This window comes from Coffea eugenioides, chromosome 3, assembly GCF_003713205.1.
Source record: "Coffea eugenioides isolate CCC68of chromosome 3, Ceug_1.0, whole genome shotgun sequence".
Lineage (NCBI taxonomy): Eukaryota > Viridiplantae > Streptophyta > Magnoliopsida > Gentianales > Rubiaceae > Coffea > Coffea eugenioides.
In genome coordinates, this window is record NC_040037.1 from 1852448 (window position 1) to 1871440 (window position 18993).

At 37.6% G+C, this 18993-nt stretch overlaps 3 protein-coding genes and 1 non-coding gene across 7 annotated transcripts; 1 reads left to right on the forward strand and 3 right to left on the reverse strand.

The window, feature by feature from the left end:
• Positions 1 to 2229: 2229 nt before the first annotated feature.
• Positions 2230 to 8348, reverse strand: LOC113765291 (probable serine/threonine-protein phosphatase 2A regulatory subunit B'' subunit TON2). Its single transcript, XM_027309417.1, has 12 exons — positions 8057 to 8348; positions 7737 to 7828; positions 7368 to 7430; positions 7042 to 7140; positions 6404 to 6562; positions 5972 to 6043; positions 5721 to 5853; positions 5385 to 5449; positions 4785 to 4860; positions 4278 to 4379; positions 3316 to 3508; positions 2230 to 2902 (listed from the first exon to the last, which is right to left on the reverse strand). The coding sequence occupies exons 1-12, from the start codon at positions 8205 to 8207 to the stop codon at positions 2662 to 2664; spliced, it is 1446 nt and encodes a 481-aa protein (XP_027165218.1). The 5' UTR covers positions 8208 to 8348; the 3' UTR covers positions 2230 to 2661.
• Positions 3028 to 3146, reverse strand: LOC113767236. The gene has a single exon (XR_003467954.1). It is a non-coding gene; the product is annotated as a small nucleolar RNA snoR104 (small nucleolar RNA).
• A 437-nt stretch (positions 8349 to 8785) lies between the features above and the next one.
• LOC113765532 (E3 ubiquitin-protein ligase Topors) lies at positions 8786 to 12454 on the reverse strand. Of its 2 annotated transcripts, XR_003467732.1 has the most exons (6): positions 12038 to 12454; positions 11479 to 11616; positions 10615 to 10672; positions 9861 to 10114; positions 9380 to 9706; positions 8786 to 9308 (listed from the first exon to the last, which is right to left on the reverse strand). XR_003467732.1 is itself a non-coding variant. In XM_027309750.1 (5 exons), the coding sequence occupies exons 1-5, from the start codon at positions 12406 to 12408 to the stop codon at positions 9634 to 9636; spliced, it is 894 nt and encodes a 297-aa protein (XP_027165551.1). In that variant the 5' UTR covers positions 12409 to 12454; the 3' UTR covers positions 8786 to 9633. The 2 variants fall into 2 exon arrangements, 1 of the variants encoding a protein (XP_027165551.1); XM_027309750.1 differs by having other exon boundaries at positions 8786 to 9706.
• A 170-nt stretch (positions 12455 to 12624) lies between these two features.
• Positions 12625 to 18884, forward strand: LOC113765187 (anaphase-promoting complex subunit 7). Of its 3 annotated transcripts, XR_003467705.1 has the most exons (18): positions 12625 to 12768; positions 12941 to 13009; positions 13115 to 13165; positions 13431 to 13568; positions 13666 to 13728; positions 13923 to 14038; positions 14476 to 14560; positions 15571 to 15676; positions 16232 to 16305; positions 16461 to 16511; positions 16590 to 16790; positions 16881 to 16925; positions 17074 to 17167; positions 17294 to 17439; positions 17523 to 17752; positions 17886 to 17946; positions 18306 to 18542; positions 18653 to 18884. XR_003467705.1 is itself a non-coding variant. In XM_027309274.1 (17 exons), the coding sequence occupies exons 1-17, from the start codon at positions 12694 to 12696 to the stop codon at positions 18390 to 18392; spliced, it is 1692 nt and encodes a 563-aa protein (XP_027165075.1). In that variant the 5' UTR covers positions 12625 to 12693; the 3' UTR covers positions 18393 to 18884. The 3 variants fall into 3 exon arrangements, 2 of the variants coding, with proteins under 2 accessions (XP_027165075.1, XP_027165076.1); XM_027309274.1 differs by having other exon boundaries at positions 18306 to 18884; XM_027309275.1 differs by lacking the exon at positions 13115 to 13165 and having other exon boundaries at positions 18306 to 18884.
• Positions 18885 to 18993: the final 109 nt, after the last annotated feature.

Below are 18993 nucleotides of genomic sequence, written 5' to 3' on the forward strand. Positions count from 1 at the left end.
TGATGAAACGTGATTATAGAGAACATTCGGAATCAGCAAAAGCTACTTCTTGATAGATTATGAATTTTAGCTTTTTTTTTTAACTATTGAAAAAACTATAGTTTAAATACACAAGCAAATAAGAACGTCAAAAAACTGATTATCCAAAATCAGATTCTATAATCAACCGAGAACAAGCCTTGTAATTCACTCTAGATCATCAAATCACCATTGTGCCATTCTCATGTAGACTGCTTCTTCTTCTTCTTCTTCTTCTTCTTTTTTTTTGTATTTTTGAAATTTAACACTTTAAATCATTCAATATGCATAGTCTTTACACCAGTGACTTGAGCCATGGTTCGCCATCGCAGGTCGCGGTAGTGTCGCGGTCTCGATTGTTTCACATCCGTCGCGGCATATCGGGTGATACGCACATTATAACACATGAAAGTTTTCAAAAATTTTGAAAAAAAAATTATTAAAATTAGAAAATACCAAAAAATGTACAATTTTAAAAAATATCCGAGTTGACTCTGATATATCGATCGATATCATGCATCACGGATTCGAATCGACCAATGTCGACCGAGTCAGAGCAAGTCGTTGCGGATATGGTAATCTCTGCGATTCAAGAATCAGTATCGTACCACCGATCCCCACCATTCCGGTTACGATTTAGCCGATACGTATCGGTATCGGCCGATATTGCAAAACATGACTTGAGCAACCACAGAACATGATGGGGGCCAGTCTATATGGGGACTGAGAGACTTGGTGCCTCGGAAATCCACTTTCTCATGAGCCATAAAAGAAGTTCAGGTTCCATTTTGTGGGCAACATTGAATACAAAATTGACAGTTAGATGTCAGTTCTAGTTCTATGCTACTTTTTTACTCAGAGATGCTGATCGAACAAGGAGCAGCAGCAATCGTGAGGCAACTGCGTAAATGTGTTTCCTCCGGCAACCCGTTTTAGATCACTTTCACCATGAACTGTTGACGACGTGCATTGTCGAATTTTGAACTAGTGATCTGCTCTGCGTGGTTGGTTTCAAGTCTTACAACATACATCCGAATGCATAGATGTATAGCACCCGCAATTCAAACCCAAACATCATATTGCAATAATGTAGCACCCAGAAAAAAAAAAAAAAAAAAAAAAAAAAAAAAGAGTACTACCTTGTTACGCGTTTTCAGTATATTTTAATTCCCCCAACTTTTCCACCCTTTGCTTACGCAGGTTAGATCACATTTCCTCTTCTCTGATTGTACGAACTGCAATTGAATGTACTGTGGGAATCAAAGAAGTGGCAGCGTCACAAACTTAGCCGTGTATGGCAAGGTCCTTCTTCTGGAATCTTGTTATGGTTCAGAAATTATCAGTTTGGCTTTTGCTTGCAAGTGCAGCCTCTTTACTTTTTTTGGTTTTGTTTTTACTTCTTGATGTGTCACATCCTGCTCAAGTACTTTTCCTCTTCATCTGCATCTCTGTGGTTCCCCAACTAACCAAATCAGACATGATTTCAATTTTCAAGCAACCATCAATAAAGTTGCCCTGCCAAAAACACTAAAGGCTGAAACTGTAGTGAATGATGGAAGATAATTAAAAACATAGGAGGTAAGCTGCGTCCCTCTAAAGATCATAGTGGAATCTTGAAAGGTTCTTTGCAAAGAAGATTACTTTTCTGATGCTAAGCCTACCCTTCGCAAAAGGAAATCTTTACGAGTTAAAGGCCCCAAAAAAAAAAAAAAAGAGTTTGGAGTAAACTTACAGTAACATAATCCTGTCCGAGTAAATTGGCAGCTAAAGACTTGGGATCCATCCTATTTTCTAGAAAAGAAGAAAAAGGGCACCCCAACCAAGAATATCTGGAGACAACATGGTCCTCTACTCAATTCTAAAGATGAAGACTGGGTCCTTTATGGCTTCTCATGTACATTTTTTAGGTAGTTTTCGTCGTCTTCTTGCAGGCTATTAGCCACCATTGGACAAAAGTGCCTCAAATAATTCCATATTCTACGAAGAATATGTGCCAGTCTCTGAATATCCATTTAATCAACCCAAACAGGGTATTATGCCATCCATCCCTTTGTATTCCCTCAACGAGAGTAGGCGTAAGAATTTATACTCATTAAAAAAAAAAAAATCATTCAACTGAAACTCTACAAGGTGAGAGCCTTATGTAGAAAAAAAAAATTCTGGAACTTTATCACCCTCAGATTTAATTATTCTTAAGGGCCATTTAGAGTCAAAATAAGAACGCATAAATTCTACTTTATACACTTACATGAAAACAGTCTCTCAGACAAGTCAAAGTTAAATTCAATACCCACTGTAGGTGAACACTCCTGACAAGTAAAACATACATTCATCAACCATTGTAGATATGGGGACCCTTAAAACAAAGGAGGGGTCAACAAAAACAGATCTTTCATCCTGACATATTTACAAGTCTACACGAGCTGCATCTGTTAACCTAACATCAAATAACATAGGAAAATTAGCAGTTTCTTTGGTATCTCTACAGTTACCAAGCCAAGTTACTACCACATTTATGCACTAAATTACCAGCCGCACTCTCTATTCTTGTTAGAACTGACAAGAAAGCACACAATTGGCCGAAGCTAAAAGTCTGGATCTTTATGCTTTCCCTTTTTGGGGAAGAAGTTGTCTTCAACCCCATTACCCTTCTTCTTCTGGTTCTTCCTCTTCCTGAAGAAGATTCTCTCTGTTGTCATGAGCCCAGAAACCACGCACATCTATAAGCATGCTCGCAACAGTCCCACCCTGTTTGCAAGCTAGTAGATCAGCCAATGTTATCCTCAAGGGGTCCGCTGGCTTCACCATATCCCAAATTTCATCCCTCACATCCTCAATGCACAATTCATAATTCCCTCCCTCAATCCATTTCTGATGTACATCCCTGTTTCATATATCCAGAAAAAACCTTAATTTCAACTGATGAAACTATAGTCACATGTGAAAGACATTCAGCAACTAGAGAGTTGAATTTATTCTCCATGTAGTGAATGGATAACGTCATTTATTTCATGTATCTGTCAGCTTGAGACCTGTAGAACTTGCTCAAGAACCACAAGCAGGAAATCACACAGATTTTTTTGTAGGAAGACTATATCAGGAAACATCTCAACTTTTTGATGCTCCCCTTCTTTGCTTCCTTAGCAAGTTGACTTTTAATTTTTTTCAAAGTTGACTTAACATAAGATACGTTTACATTGACACAATGTCTCTTTCACCCAACAAGAGAAATCACTTGATGGTAATAAGGAAGACCTCCTTAGAGCTACCCAATCAATTACAGGAAAGTATGTTTACCTGAATAATGTGTGAATATCAGCTGTTGTGAGACACCCCTTCCCATGAAGGTCAAGACACCGAAACAAATACGTTAGTCCTTCTGGAGTGTCTTTGTTCTCTAGTGCCAGAACAAAATCAAGAAAACTCTCAAAATCCATCTCCCGGGAATTACCACCTCCAGTCTTCCCTCGTCGGACATGCTCATCAAAAACTAGGTGAAGCCAATGGACAATAAAAGTGAACATCAACATTAGGACTTTAAATGTGACTATTTTCCAAATCACAAAAATAGCTCTTTGCCTCTTCTTTTCATTGTATGCCTAAGCAGGATATTTATAATGCAAAAATCTCATTGTATTCCTAAGCAGTATATGTATCATCCATCTTATCATGATCCGAAATGAAGGGACCTTGAGATCTTTACAAAAAGGACATCAGGGTCCTGTGTCAAGACATATTAAAAAGCCTAGTGAGCTGTCACTAAGAAGACAAAAGAACACAAGGTCGAGTTCACCAGCAGTCTACTGTAAACCAAATTAACAAGTGAAGAAATTGGCTGAACTTGGTATGCTTGTCGTAGCAAAGATAGGTAGAAACTTGTACTGACTACAAAGCAGTGTACCACATTCCAACTCATAAGTTGCTTTGAGTAATTTTTCGAGCAATAACATGAAGAGAGTGCTTCCAGCATTACTATTCAAGTTAATTTCTGTTTTGAACTCCATTTAAACTGAATTAGTATGTATAAGCTGTGGCAACATAGGCGTGAAAAAGATTAATTCGCCTTGTAAAGCAAATCTAAAGGGGCCTTGTAGAAGTTGAAAAATGATGATGTATTTCAAGAGTTTTAATCAGCAAACACAGACAATACATACAAAATTTCCAACCTAGTACCCATGCATTATAACTGCAATACGGTAGGGGAATTTAGTTGTAATACCTAACATGGGAAAGAAGGATTGTCTAGCTTACTGTCTTACCTCTCTCGATGAAAATATCTGTTAATGTACCATCCGCATATTCTCGAAGCTCTTGTTTGCTTAAGGTTCCATTCATGTCCTTGTCAAGCGCAAGGAACATATCTATAAAATGAACGATAGAAACCCATGTCAGATAAACTACAAAAAGAGCTAGTATGGGAAACAACAAAATTAGAAAACAATTATGACCTTAAATACTTGGTAACTTAAACAGGAAATGTACCCAGAATGTTTCAAGTTATAGACATTAATGATGATAGTGCACTAAGAATAAATATTTCAGTATTATAGTGCAGGAAAGAGGTTCTCAACTATCCCCTCCATTTTCAAAATTCAAAGCTAGAAATCTAAGAAGTGTTAAACGCTTCTGCTAATACTCCAGATAGCACTAGAGTTACACATCTTAAAACTTGAGGACCCCGAAAAGAGCTTAATAGGTGGCAGAACAAGAATAGGGTATTGAACATGTAAAATATTTTGAAGGCAGGAAAATTCTTAGGTACTCACCACAAATGCGCTGAGCAGAAGTCAATGAGAACCAATTTTCGGCTTGTTCAGTATCAGTAACTTCTTCCTCGCTTTCCTAATAGATCATAAGAATACATGCTTATCAACACCTACCTCAAAAGCAAATCCCAGTAGAGCATAGCTAGACTTAGTAACAGTGGAGATGAATGAAAGGATCAAAATTTGACGTTTTGTATTGTTGAGGGGCATTTTGAGAATTGAAATAAATGAGGGGCAAAAGTTGACCATTGAAATAGTTTTGGAGCTCCCTCGTTAGTTTACCCTTTTCAGTTGTAGAAAAATAAAACTAAGTGTAATTACGTTTACAATATAATTTACTTCTGATTCGATTTTGGTTGTAGGAAATTGCAGCATGTCAATAAGTGAATTTTGGGTGTAAAGTTCGCGTATCATTTGATGTTACAAAAAGTGCAAAATAAAGAGAATGCACAAAAGGGCCCGTCATAGCATAAATCTCACTCCTCAAAAATTGTAGCATATTTTCAACAGAATAATTCTTTTCAGTACGTGCAGTCCCAAATTTATGTTAAGATCAAGAACAAGTTCTTTTAAAGAAATCTAGAATATCCAAGTACTTACCTGGTGTAGTTCCATTAGCTCCTGGAGACAGTTACTAAGAAGCACCTTCTTTATGCATGCCTTTCCTGTTAAACACAATACAGTCATTAAAGCAATTCTTCTCCCATCCTAAAATGCAAAGCAACATATGTGGAGAAGCAAGCAAGTGTAAAAAGTTAAATCAAGTAGTTAGCACCAAAAATCACAAGCCAGAATTAGAAGTGCAACATGGTGTAAGAGCAAAAATTCATTCTTGTAGACAAATAATGATTGGGCCATTGAAAAGGAGAGCTACTAAAGCAACAATACATTGAATGATAGAATTTGAGTCACAGCCACAAGATTATCATGGCAAACCTCGTCTATTGGGGTCACAGAAGAAGAAAAACTTGTGTGCAGCTATACGGCAGTACATTTGAACAAAAGCAGCAGGCATGTCCCGGAGCTGTGCCAAATTTGGAATAAGACCTCGTATATAGGCTTCCATTTCCTATTATGTAAACAGTAGGTCAGTGACGCTTGAAAATTGATATGCTTGCAGTAAATGACAGCTATACTGTGAAAAAGAGCTGCATTTTGATGTTGGCCAAGAACTTTGAGAACCCTACATGAGGTTGAAGGAAGCCATCAGAATCCTCATCAAGCTCACTCATATCAATCCTGGCCTGAGTAAGTGATACCTGGAAAGTACATTGTGCAAAATAATTTTATGCCTCTGCATATAAAGGGGAGCAAGAGAATGCACTGCTATCAAAAAAGACAAACAAGAAAATCATGATTAAAGTTGAACGTCCAGGATTTTGTTTCCCTTCATAACCTTTAATCCAGGAATTTGTTTTCTTCAACTTTTATACTAGCACCCATGCTTATATCACATGGAGCGCGGCTTGCACTCAAATAAATGGACGCCTTGAAATCAAGATTAAAAAAGAATTTTATAATGTTGAGAAAAACTTTTAATCCAAATATTTTTAATGGGTAAAAAGAGGAAAAGAATGAGAGGCAAAACTCATCAATGAGCACCACAGGATACAACTTACTGTGCGCATCACATAAAGGTAAAAAGGCAGAATAGCAATTCTCCCAGATTCATCCTTCTCAAACTTCATGAAATTTGAAGGACTGAAAAATCGCCGACACTTGGAGCCTATTTGTTCTGTACATACAGAAGCAATGTGGCAAAAGTCTTCATAATTCATCTAAAAGATGACAAACAAAACAGTATCAGCATATTTACAAGGATGTCAAAGAATTGCAAGTAGAAAATAAGTAATTCACAAAATCAGCCATGCTAATCAAGGAACTACTACTTAATAGTACATTTTCACACGAGAAAAAATATCACTAGGAGGATAATATCCCAATATAACCAGCTGAACATATTCTAAACATTAGCAAAGAGACAAGAGTGCTCAATAAGAAAGACCTTAATTTGAAAGCTAATGCCAGAAGGTTTTGACTGCTGTTTTTTTTACTTTTCCCTTATGTTACTTGTACAAACAATCTAAACATACAAGGCCACGTTGTTAGAGCTACAACCTAAGCATATATAATTGAACTGAGATGGTTAAGTAATCATGCAGAGACAGAAAGGAATAACAAGAACAAAAGAGGGTGGCATTGCAGCAACTTATGCATGCAACAAGCAGATAATCGGACAGTTAATTGTATTACAGACCTTTTCAGCTCCAGTTGCATCATCGATCACACAATTCTCACGTAGACAAACCCACATTGCATCCAGATCATCAGCATTTAGCAAATTATCAGATTGTTTCTGTGCAACACAAACAGCAAGGTTATTCGACCTTTGGAATCTAATCTCATGCATGTCTAGTAGCCCAACTGACGGATTGATGTACTAAAAGACATAAAGACATTCATAAAACAAGGTCCCATGGTCCAAGGTTTTGATCCTTCAAAAATCTATTAAAGAAGAATCATATGTTTTTTAACGTCTAGGAAATGCTAAAATATCTTAAGCGGCAGAAAAGAAAATGTTACCTTCAGAAATCGATATTTTGCTAGGCGCTCCACCCTATGACTGACAGATCCTTCTTCAGGTTTCTGAATATCGAGAACACATACATATGAGGTAGAAGATAAAGAACAAATCATCCATAAAGAAATCAATGCTGCAACATGAACATGAAGAGTAATAAAAATGGACTAGAAAAGCTTCTCTGTCCAGAAATTTTGCTCCTTGCCTAGTAAAAGTCTGGACTTGATATACACACGTCTCTCAACAAATTGAACCAAAAGATAGACTATAGATTCAAAACTAAAACTTCAGTTCCGTTCCTACATCAGAATAGTTATAAAATGTGATCTCACGAAATGGGACCACTTTATAGAAACAATTTTAGTAGACACCTTCTTATAGAAGCTTGGAATTGTCCCAGCTTCAGCACTCTTTTGTTGCTTCTCCTTAAAAATATCCAGCAAAATTCTCTTTGTTTCAAGCTCTGTAAGTAGAACAATATAAATGAGAGAATGTCCAGATGCAAATCAATTAGCTTAAGAGAGACTACGGACTGGGAAAAAAAAGAGAAAGAAAGAAAGAAAAAAATTCATTTCTTAGATCATTTCCACTAAGAATAATCGCAACCGAAAATAAAAAATAGAATTGCACAAACACCGATTTATTGGAAAATATATGTGATCAGACGAGTTATTCAGAAAAATTTACGAACCCATGACGGCTTCGGAGCCTAGCCCAGAGTCGGATCCGACGTAGCGGCGGAGGTTACGGACCCATAGCATGGACGAGGCTGGTGGGATCTTCCTAGCAGGCCCACCGGAGGCGGCGTCGTGGCCTTCTCCGTCGATTGACCCGCCGTACATCGCCGGTGACCAAGCCTCAAAGCTCAGAGACTCGGCTACTCAGCTCCTAATCAAAAACCAAATCCTCAGCGGGTTCACTTCAAACAAGATGGAGAGCAAATGACGACTTTAGAGAAAACTTCAGATAGGGCGGTGGATAAGTCTCTCTACTCAGCGCACGCTTTTACCGAGCTAGAGGAACTCTCATATTTTCTTGACGCACGCCTTTACTGAGCTAATTATACTTTTGCCCAGAAAAGTTCCAAATATTGCTGTTTTATCCCTTGAAAGATCCATAAAGAAAATGGAAAAGAAAAGAGTACACTCATACGTTGTTTCGTAGGAGGGGAGGATTCTTTTTTTCCTTTTATTAGATCCATATATTAATGAAATTCACCGGCATCTCAAACGAGCTGAAAACAAACTGTTCTACTTAGCCACTGCACCTAAATTCCTGAACTGCAGCTAGACAAAGGCCCCACATCAAAATTTCTAGACAGAAACGCTCGGAAAACTAGCCCCTGAATGCCCAGTCGCCAGACTTGTGCGTAAATTCATTAAGCTGCATATGTAAGAAACGCGTGCAGGCACATTTTACTCTCTTAAAATTTGTAAGAAGTACATCCTAAACTATGGAGTACAGAGCCACATTTTACCTCAATTCTTTACAAGTTCTAAATGTTCCAAGATACATTAAGCACACAGTAAATAGTACATTCTTGTGTGCTCAATTCATATAACTAGAGCAAAAATGATACATTCCCATGGCCTTCCGACTTAAGGCGGAGCGAAGAATTTAAAGACTTTCTTTCTTTCTTCCAGGGATATTTTCCCCAATGAACTTTTTGGGATATATATATATTTGGGGAACTTCAAGAGCAAGTGTGCATCATTTTTTGCTAGGAGGTTTCTGGTTGAAATGGCAGACTTCAGATGCAGCTAACATATGGCATGCAGACCGGCCACTTGAAAACCTTGTAAGCCATTCTGTATCATTTTTCCCCAAGAGATTTCTGGTTGAAGTTGCAGATATACAGTACGCAGATTTGGTCAATCAACAGCTTGACAAAAAATATTGCCAGCTTTCCTCTGCATCTTTGACAGACCTTTACAGGATCAACACTGTTGACCACTTCAACTTTGTTGGGCATGTCTAAACAAAGAAAACTTTTCGAAAATCTGATATATCTTACCTTCTCAGTCAGCAGCTCTAAATCCCCAAGAAATCAATGCCTGTAGCCGAAACTGCCAGCATCTTTTGGACAACTTTCACTGAAAATAGGATGTCTACTGCTGAGGACTTTAACTGGAGATCCGCCCACAATGACCATCACCATGCAGTTCTTCACAAAACTTGTCTTAAATTCCTAGAGGGCATGCATTTCTCTTTGCTGTCAACCTAGCCAGCACACAGCTCTAGAGAAGCAAATCAGCCACTCCAATGATGTTATTCAACCAACCTTTTGTACTTCACTATACAATCATAAGCATCCATACAGAATGAGCTTTCTGCAAAGCATCTGGAGAAGCATAGACAGGGCAGGCAAACACATTAGTTTGAGGCAACTTACAGTCAGCAGGCAACAGCACAAGCTCAATATTGAAAACATAAGAGTACGTTTCTAAACAAAGCTTGTGCTTAGCGGTTACAATATAGCTGTAAAAATATTATACCTGAGTTCATGCCAAAACATCTCTGTTCTTTCATGCAGGAAAGGTCGCAGAGGTGCAAGAAAATCATTATGAACTCCAAGTTGTCCCAAAGGACAATGTTGCTCTTGTTGATATGTGGAAATAAAAAGTGAGGTTACAACATGGACAATCACAGAAGGATCCGGATCTTCAAGAATAGCATGCAGCTCCCTCCTTATCCAGGGTTCTATTCTCTGTAGTAATACTCTTTTCACATCATAGCTTCCCATTAATTGCTGATATCAGAATGCATATGAAAATTTTGCTTGAAGTCAGTTTCATGACATGTGCATCAGTAAGAACATAGTTCAACAACACAGTTAGTCTAGTTCCAATCATTTCAACTATTAGCAATGCCGATGAATTGAATTAACAAGATTGCAGCAAGACTGTTGTACTCATACTATAACATGAACAAGACATGCCAATTACCAATACATTACCAACCACATTACCGTTGCAAAGAAGATAAAAAGACATTCACAGCTGATCAATTTCCATGTTGTAATTAATGTTTGAAATTGAAACCTTAGACCTCAGTTTGGTTGGATTAGGAGATACAAAAGAAACCCAATCAGAAGTTTTATTGATCTCTTGCTGACACAAGCAGTTGTCGGACTTTGATATATGAGACAATTCCTGTTTCAGGCCTGGAGTTTCAACTTTTTTCTTCCCAAATTTCCCTCATTTACGAAACAAAGGACAGGAGATATTATAACATTCTCTAAAAACATACCGCCGTGAGACAATTCTTGGAAGAAAATGGAACAGCTTGCAACTGCTGTCTGTATATGCTGCAATCAGAATAATATTAAACCTCAAGTTAGTCTACTGGGAAATGCTTGATGTTTCATGTAGTACATATAAGAACCAATATCCACACATTCCAATTAGAGGTCCAGCAGAAAACAAGCATGGTAGAGGGCATTCTCTGAAAATTAAGCAAAGCACAAACGTATGTCTGGGCATATTAAACTCATTATCTATTAATACCTCTAATAAGCATAACAAATAGTTGCATAAGTGGAACAATTGCGGTGGAAATGAATGTCCCAAAAGAAGAAAATTTGTTGGGTAAAAAAAAAGGAAAGTGTGCACAGATATATGAGACTACAAGGACATAAAAATAAAAGTTAAAAGAAAGAAAAAATCAACACTAATTGACACCCAACGAGACTGTCCAATTCACCTTGATGCCAGAACTTGCAATCCAACCAATCAGCAAAAGCATAGATAAGACTCCAGATTGTTACCAGAGAAGATCAACTCCTCATTTATATGTAAATAGCTGAACAGTCCAGAACATCCTAACACTTAAAAAGCTAAAGGACTTGGCTTAAATGCTGTAAGACACTCCAAAGTTATCAATTCCATGATCTAGAGCGAATGAGTACAATGCCATTATTATTGCTGTCCTCATCTCTCCTAAAGTTATACCTTAAAATCCGTTACATTGTTCTTCAACCAGGTAAAGGTTTCCGCTTTTCAATGCTAATGGAATACAGTTTTGAACCCTATAAACTTCAACATGAATGTCATACAGCATATACACTATCATTTCGATACATTAAGCTAAAGAAGCATTAATACAGAACAAGACCTGGCACGCCACCGGAGAACTCTTTCAGAAATGACATCAGGATGCTCATCACGTCGTTGCCCAAATGATCGCAGCCTTGGCAATGGCCTTGTTCTCAAGCTTAAAGCATTAAACTCTCCTCTGGATCTTCTGATTAATCTAATAACAATATGTAGCGACACAATCAAAACAAAATTCACGATGGATAATAAAATCAGCCACATTATAAAAGTAAAGATTCGCAAACCTTGAGCTTGACTAAAACTTCTCATACCAAGAAGATTCCAATTTTATTCAAAATCACATTTTTCACAAATTAAACTAAAATGAAAATTCTAACGAAATTAGCTGTCCAAAATCAACATAGCCAAGTTAAATAACAGAAAAACACAATTCACAGTTTATTCTATCGTTTTCTCCGACGTTAATTAAACAATAAAAAACTAGAAGCAGCAATCAACTACACAAATTCACAAATTGATAGAATTTTCCAATATTTTTTCTTATCACTTCCTAAAAAAGAAAATATTAATCAACGAGAAACAAAGAAACAGAATGAATTAAAGTAAAAAACTGAGACCTTTGGCGTTCAAGTAAACGACGTCGTCGTCTGGCGTAAATTTCCTGCAGAATGAAGCCTTTTTCGTCCGTTGGAGCTGACAATTTTTCTTTCTGGAATGCTTGAGAAGAGGGACTGAAGTTACAGTACCAGGAATCGAAGTCGGCGTTGCAAAGAGGGCACTTGCGCTTGAAATTACTCCATTTGCGGATGCAGCCGACGCAGTAGGAGTGCGTGCAGGGTATCACCACCGCTGCTCGGCGGTGCTCCATGGCGGAGAGGCATATGGAGCAAGATTTTCCGGCGATCGATTTCTCTAATGATCTTGCGGTCAAAGTTCTGGGCTGATGCTTATAGGATTTGCCTATGCGTGAAGGGGACGGTGAATCCATGGAGAACGTGAGACGAAGAGAGAGGGAGAGAGATTGAATTCATTACTTTGTGGTGTGGAGTCGGTGATGTTTCAGAGTCTAAACAGTAAAGAAGGCGTGGTTTTTTCCATATGCTTTTTACCAGCGCCTTTAGTTAAACAAGACAAGAGCCGGTTTTTAAAAGAGGAGGGGAGGGCGGTTTCGATTCCAATTTTCCTTCATTTCCTCCAATTCAAAATCCATTCCCCAGTCCCCATCTCTCTCTCTCCCCCTCACTCACTGAGTCACTCATCAAACACTTGAGCGATGGACCACTACGTCCCCAAGGACCAAGTCACCACCCTCCTCGATCACGGCCTCTTCACCTCTGCACAATTACTCGTGAGTTCTCTGTCTCCGGAACCCATTTCGAAAATATCTTTAGGGTTTTTTCTCTTTGCTACTATTTGCCTGCACTTAATCAATCTTCATTTTCAGCTCAGAAGTTGTGATTTTAATTTTATGCTGACGTAGTAAAAATGTGATCTTTTTTCCTTTTGTTAAATTCAAATAGGGTGGTTTCCTTGTTTCATCGTCTACTGGGAATTCTGAAGCCTCCCCACAATTGAAAGCAGAAAGTTTGGTTAGTATTTTGCATTCATTTACAGCCTTTTCTTTTCTAATTGTTTTGCTTCTTTCTTTTCTTCTTTTCCCCTCAATGCCACTTGGGATTCTATTTTTGCCGTAGGTGCTACTTGGTGATTCATTTTTTAAAGAGAAAGAGTACAGGAGAGCAATTGTAAGTTGAACTTCTGAGAGAGAATTTTAATCTTGCACTTACATAAAAATGCTTTTTTTTATATAAGAGAAAGAAATGAAGGGTTGTGAAGGAAGAAGCGGCATGGTAATGGGTTGTTGAGTTTTGAAACCTATGAGCAACGAAGACCCTTGACTGGGCTGTGGTCTGTTCTCAAATACTTATATAAGTATCTGTTTGTTCTAGTTATTGTAAAAATTAACATGGTGCTAATCTAGAGATGGCTATTTTGATTTAATTTATGTAGCACACTTATAAACAAGCATTGCTTCACCTGAAAACAATTCTGAAACCAACCACAACAACGAGTAGGAGTTCACTTTCTGCTTCAAATAGGTCCTCTTCTCCGAGTTCTTTTAACAACTCAGCCATTAACGAAAATGAGGTATCTTGAAGGATTACTTGCGTTTGGAATTAATTGTGTTATATGGTTATACATATTTTTTTAAAAAAAAATTTTGTTTTCTTCAACATTTGAACAGGTCAAGTTCAGAATTGCTTCGTCATATTGTGCCCTGAATGAGAACAGGGCTGCTCTGATTGAGGTTTATACATAATACTTTTCTTTGTTATCATGTCTATCAGTTTCATTACAATACATTACAATTTCGTTGAGATTCTACTTAGTCTCTGTGTGTTTATGTATTGAGTTCAGCCGCTGCAGAAACTTTCATTTTTATCTCTATAGTCAAAAGTTTTATCTTTGTAAAGAAGTTTTTGCTGCTTACTAATTTTACAGATGGAGGGAATTCCAAGTAAAGCAAAGACTTTGCAGATGAGTCTGATGATGGGAAAACTTTATCGATATACTAGACACACTCGTGCAGCAGCTGCCTGTTATAAGGAGTGTTTAAGGTCTTTGCTGTTTAATAGTTTTTCTTCCCATTTAGTCACAACATTTTTTTTTCCATCAGCATTTTGATTTTTTAAATTTATTCCTTTTACAATTTTTCATTCTGACATCTTAGTTGTCTTTGCTGTGAAATTAGTAAAGTGGAAGTTTCAATTTTTTTCCCTCCCTCTTCTGTACTTGTTCGACGTATCATTTTTTTTAACTGTTTGCTACAGAGGAAAAGTAGTGATGACTACATTGACATGAGAGAGATGACAATTATATTGCACAAATTGTAGATTTGTACCTCTTTTGTTTCACACATAGTACATATCTTGCTGAGATGATTGCTTGTGGGAATTATCACTCATGCATGAGATTCTCTTTCCATGTCTTGCAGTATGATGATTGTTACCATACAAACTTCTGTTGTCATTAATGTTACTGTAGCATCTTGCAGGCAATGCCCTTATATCATTGAAGCTATTATAGCTTTGGCTGAATTGGGTCTTTCAGCAAAAGATATTATTTCATTGTTTCCTCAGGTTTGTTCTAATATAGTATTGCGCTCTGTTATCTGAGGCTCCATCGCAAATTACAAATGTAGAAATATGTTCGTTTTTCTAGTGCTTATAATTGAATTTTCTCTTGACCATTCCAATGACAGTCTATACCCTGTCTGACAATGTGTGTACTGTATCTGGGCCAAAATGTGTCAACTATTTGCACGAACATTTGGAACTGACTTTGTGCAAATCTGAATTTACTGTCTTTTTTTCATGAAGTGCTAATTTTAGCATTAGTGTGTACTTGTTTTTAATCTGAAAATGCATTGCTGATGTGTTTGAGGAGTGGTTAATATCTAAATTTCTTTTTAAGGCCATGCCATGGAAACTTGCTTCTCATATGATGCCTTTAAACGAAGGAATGCCGGATTCATACCTACTTGCCTTGGTGTATTACCAGTTATTTTGGACCTTTCAATGTGACTTGGATCCCTGCCATTTGATGATCTGCACTTCATATACCACTAGTAATTTGGGATGTAGATGTCCAGATTTTTATTGCAATATGCTGGTTACTCAGTAAACATATGACACATGGATATGTGTTCTGAAACTGTAACGGATATGTGTTCTGAAACTGTATTTAAAATTTGGAATTAGCTTCTACGTAAATGCAGAAATGCGCAATAGAGCTTGTTTCTGCTTCATCTCCTTCCTAAATTTTCAGGCCTTGTGTTCCTATACCTTGCTTTGTATAAATCATTTCTCAAGTTCTGAGATGATGATACTCATTTTTAGTTAGTTGGAAATGAGGGCAAATCTTGTTTTTAGTAGATAACGTCATAATGAATAACTAGTCACACCATTTCTACATGCCATCTTTTTGAACTCATTTGTTGCGTGCCCCATTGTTATTTCCTAGTTGATGGTGCTATTAGTTCTAATTCTTACTCAATAACCATATCCAAATTTAGTTGAACCTGCATTATTTTAACATCAAATTCCAATATTCTTCCTGTCATCTTATAATTTCCTATTTATATACATAGACGCCAAGTAGAAGTGCAAGAGCTCCTTTTGATCATCTTGAGTCAAGTCGGTGGTTGCAGCGATATGTTGAAGCCCAATGTTGCATTGCCTCAAATGATTATAAAGGTTGATTGCTTTTTATTGCTTAATGTTGGGAGATGCTTTTCCCTTCTTGACATCTTGAAGACTAGTTGTCAATGTCACAAACCAAATAAATTATTCGTTGATAAAAATTAAGTGATGGGGGCTAATTATAGGAGTTTATGCGGATAAATGCATCTCTTGGCTGGGACAGGGGAGTCTTTCTACTTGTATTGGTTTTTTAGATGCTTGGTGACTCTTTAGCCCATTAATTGTGGTGCAACTTTGGTTTTTCCAGAGTACTTCTTGTAGAGGTAATGGACATTCTGCGATATTAGTTTATAGGTTGTTAAATTTAGCATCAACTTTGATCATTTAAAAACTATGTTTAAGGGGTGTTCAATGCGTGTAAGTGAATGTGTTTGTTGGAAAGCTTTAGTCATTGGGCATAACCGTATGTTGTCATAAGTTAGAAGCGCATGCTTATGCTTAGTCCATCCATTATTACACCCTGGTTTGATGAGACTAGAAGCCTCATGATCTCAATGTGAATGCTCTACTTTTGTACATCCTGGTTAATACCTTGAACTTACTTTTCAGGTGGTTTAGAGCTCTTTTCAGAACTCCTGCAACGATTTCCAAACAACATACACATATTGCTGGAAATGGCTAAGGTAATCAACAATTTAGACATTAGAATTACATAAAGAATAATTCGCATCTTCACTTAAAGAGTGATGTCAAGCAAAACCACTCATTTACTTGTATGAAATAGTTGAGATTTCCAAATGTGTGTGTTTTGCTCATAGACAAATGCTTTTTTGAGAAGGTAGAAGCCATTATTGGGAAAATTGATGAAGCCATTATGAACTTTGAGAAGGTAAGTAAAGATGCCACTGGTGCTAATATAATTAGGTCATTTTGAGAACACAATTTTCAAGTTACATGATTTTTACAGGTCCGATCCATCGATCCATATGTTGTTGCATATATGGATGAGTATGCCTTGCTTTTAAAGACTAAGTCTGATCAATTGAAGTTAAACAAGTTGGTGCATGATCTGTTGAATATTGATCCCACAAGGCCTGAAGTTTTTGTTGCGTTGTCTGTCTTATGGGAAAGGAAGGATGATAGAGGAGCTCTCTCTTATGCCGAAAAGGTCAAGTTTCTTTCATTTTTCTCCACCCAATAATTCCTTTATACTTTTCCATATAGTGTATGCTGAAGCAGTCCCATTTTATGCAACCAGAGCATTCGAATTGATGAGAGGCATGTACCAGGTTATATAGTGAAGGTAGTGATGCATCTTCCTTACATTGAAACTATTATTAAAAAACCAGCACTTTTAAAAGCTTTGATGCGTTCTCATCCTCAGTAACTCTTTTGCCATCAAGTTTATTGGTGAATAGATATGAACTGATCATATTGTCGCTAATATTTAGGGAAACTTATTGTTGTCAATGAATCGGCCAGATGCAGCTGCTATTGCCTTCAGGGGAGCTCAGGATTTAAGAGCTGATCTTCGTTCCTATCAAGGTCTCTTAATCATGTTGTGAGTTGTCGATTAGCATGCACTTTATATTTACTGATAGCCATGCTTTTGATTTTGACATTAGATGAGAAATATGCCTGTGCAGTATACAATTTGAAATTCAATTTCAGGATTAGTTCGTTCATATTTGGCACTTTCGAAGATTAAAGAGGCTTTGCATGCTGCAAGGGAAGCAATGAAAGCCATGCCCCAATCCGCAAAAGCCCTAAAGTTAGTTGGTGATGTGCATGCTAGTAGTACTACTGGAAGAGAAAAAGTGAGCTTCTTCAACATTTGCTGCTTTTCATTGCAAGATTGGCAATAATTAGCTTACACATTCTCTTTTCTCCTTTTTGACAGGCAAAGAAGTTCTATGAATCAGCTCTCAGGCTGGAACCGGGTTACCTTGGAGCTGCCTTAGCTTTGGCTGAGCTGCATGTCATGGAAGGCCGAAATGGAGATGCTGTATCTCTCCTCGAGCGATATCTTAAAGATTGGGCGGATGACTCTTTGCATGTTAAGCTGGCTCAAGTGTTTGCAGCCACAAACATGCTGCAAGATGCTCTGTTGCATTATCAAGCAGCATTGAGGTTAGCTTTCAGTTTAAATTCTGTTTCTCTATCTAGGAGGCTAAGGGAGGACAAGCGAACATAGTTTTATGCATTGTGATGGAGAAAGGAAAAACTCAATCTTAATAATGGAAGTTTTTTATTTGTGTGGTAGGATCAATCCTCAAAATGAAGCTGCAAAGAAAGGATTGGAGCGTTTGGAGAAACAAATGAAGGTTCGTTTTCATTCTCCTGTTCTGTCGATTAACCTGACCTCTTCATATCTGTGCATATGCATGACAAGCTTGATAGCTGCCAAATTCCAGCAGTATTTCTCTGAAACTCAGGTGTTTCCACTCCAAATCCTTTGTGCCTATTCTAATAATGATAGAACAGAAATGTATGGATTAAGGATTATTTTGACCCAAAATCAGCGACTAGATTATGCATCTTTCTTTATGGTGGCTATTCTGCAATGCCCACCTTTTCATAGAGCAAGTTATAAGTTGTTTGGCAAGATTACCACTTCACAGCAAATTAGAGATAATGAGCTATTTTCTGTATCTTTTGTCTACTTGACTGCCATTATATGCAGGGAGTGGATCCTGATGCCCCTGAAGAAGATGAGGAAAATGATGTAGAGGATGTTGATGGAGATGTGGAGGAGACTGAGCTTCTATGATGGGTGTCTAAAGGTTGTCCAGTTTGTCTAACACCTTGGTGGGCATCTTATGACGCGCATGATTGTGGCCTATGTGCATGCAGTGACGTTGCTCAATGGAATTTATGGTGGTAAAGAGTGAAGAAGCAGAAGTCTTGTCTAGCAACAGAGGTTGCCTGCTTCAGAGTAGCTTCTATATTATTCAACATGCCTGATGCTGCAATTGTAACAGATTTTAGGGTATATCTATATAATACTGAAGTTATCTTGCATTTTAATAGGAATGGCAATGGGCCAAGCACCCATGGAATTTGCCACTGCCACCGGATGTAGAGGTTTGCTTACCAAACCTGATAGCCATCACCATTTTAGGCAAAACTTGTATAGGTGCTGCAGCTACAATTCATGAAGGGAAAGAGAACTGAATTGATGTCGCATTATTCTCTAGATGGTTTTTGGGGATGTTTTGACAGAATGACTGTGACCGAATCTTTTAATGCATTCTTGGTTTTTTCAAAGGTTAAACAATTTCTGTTATCTTACTACTACTGTCATTTCTGCTGCTTATCTGTGTTTAGCCAGATTTTTGCAGTTCCAAGAATCCATTGCTCCGATGCTCAGT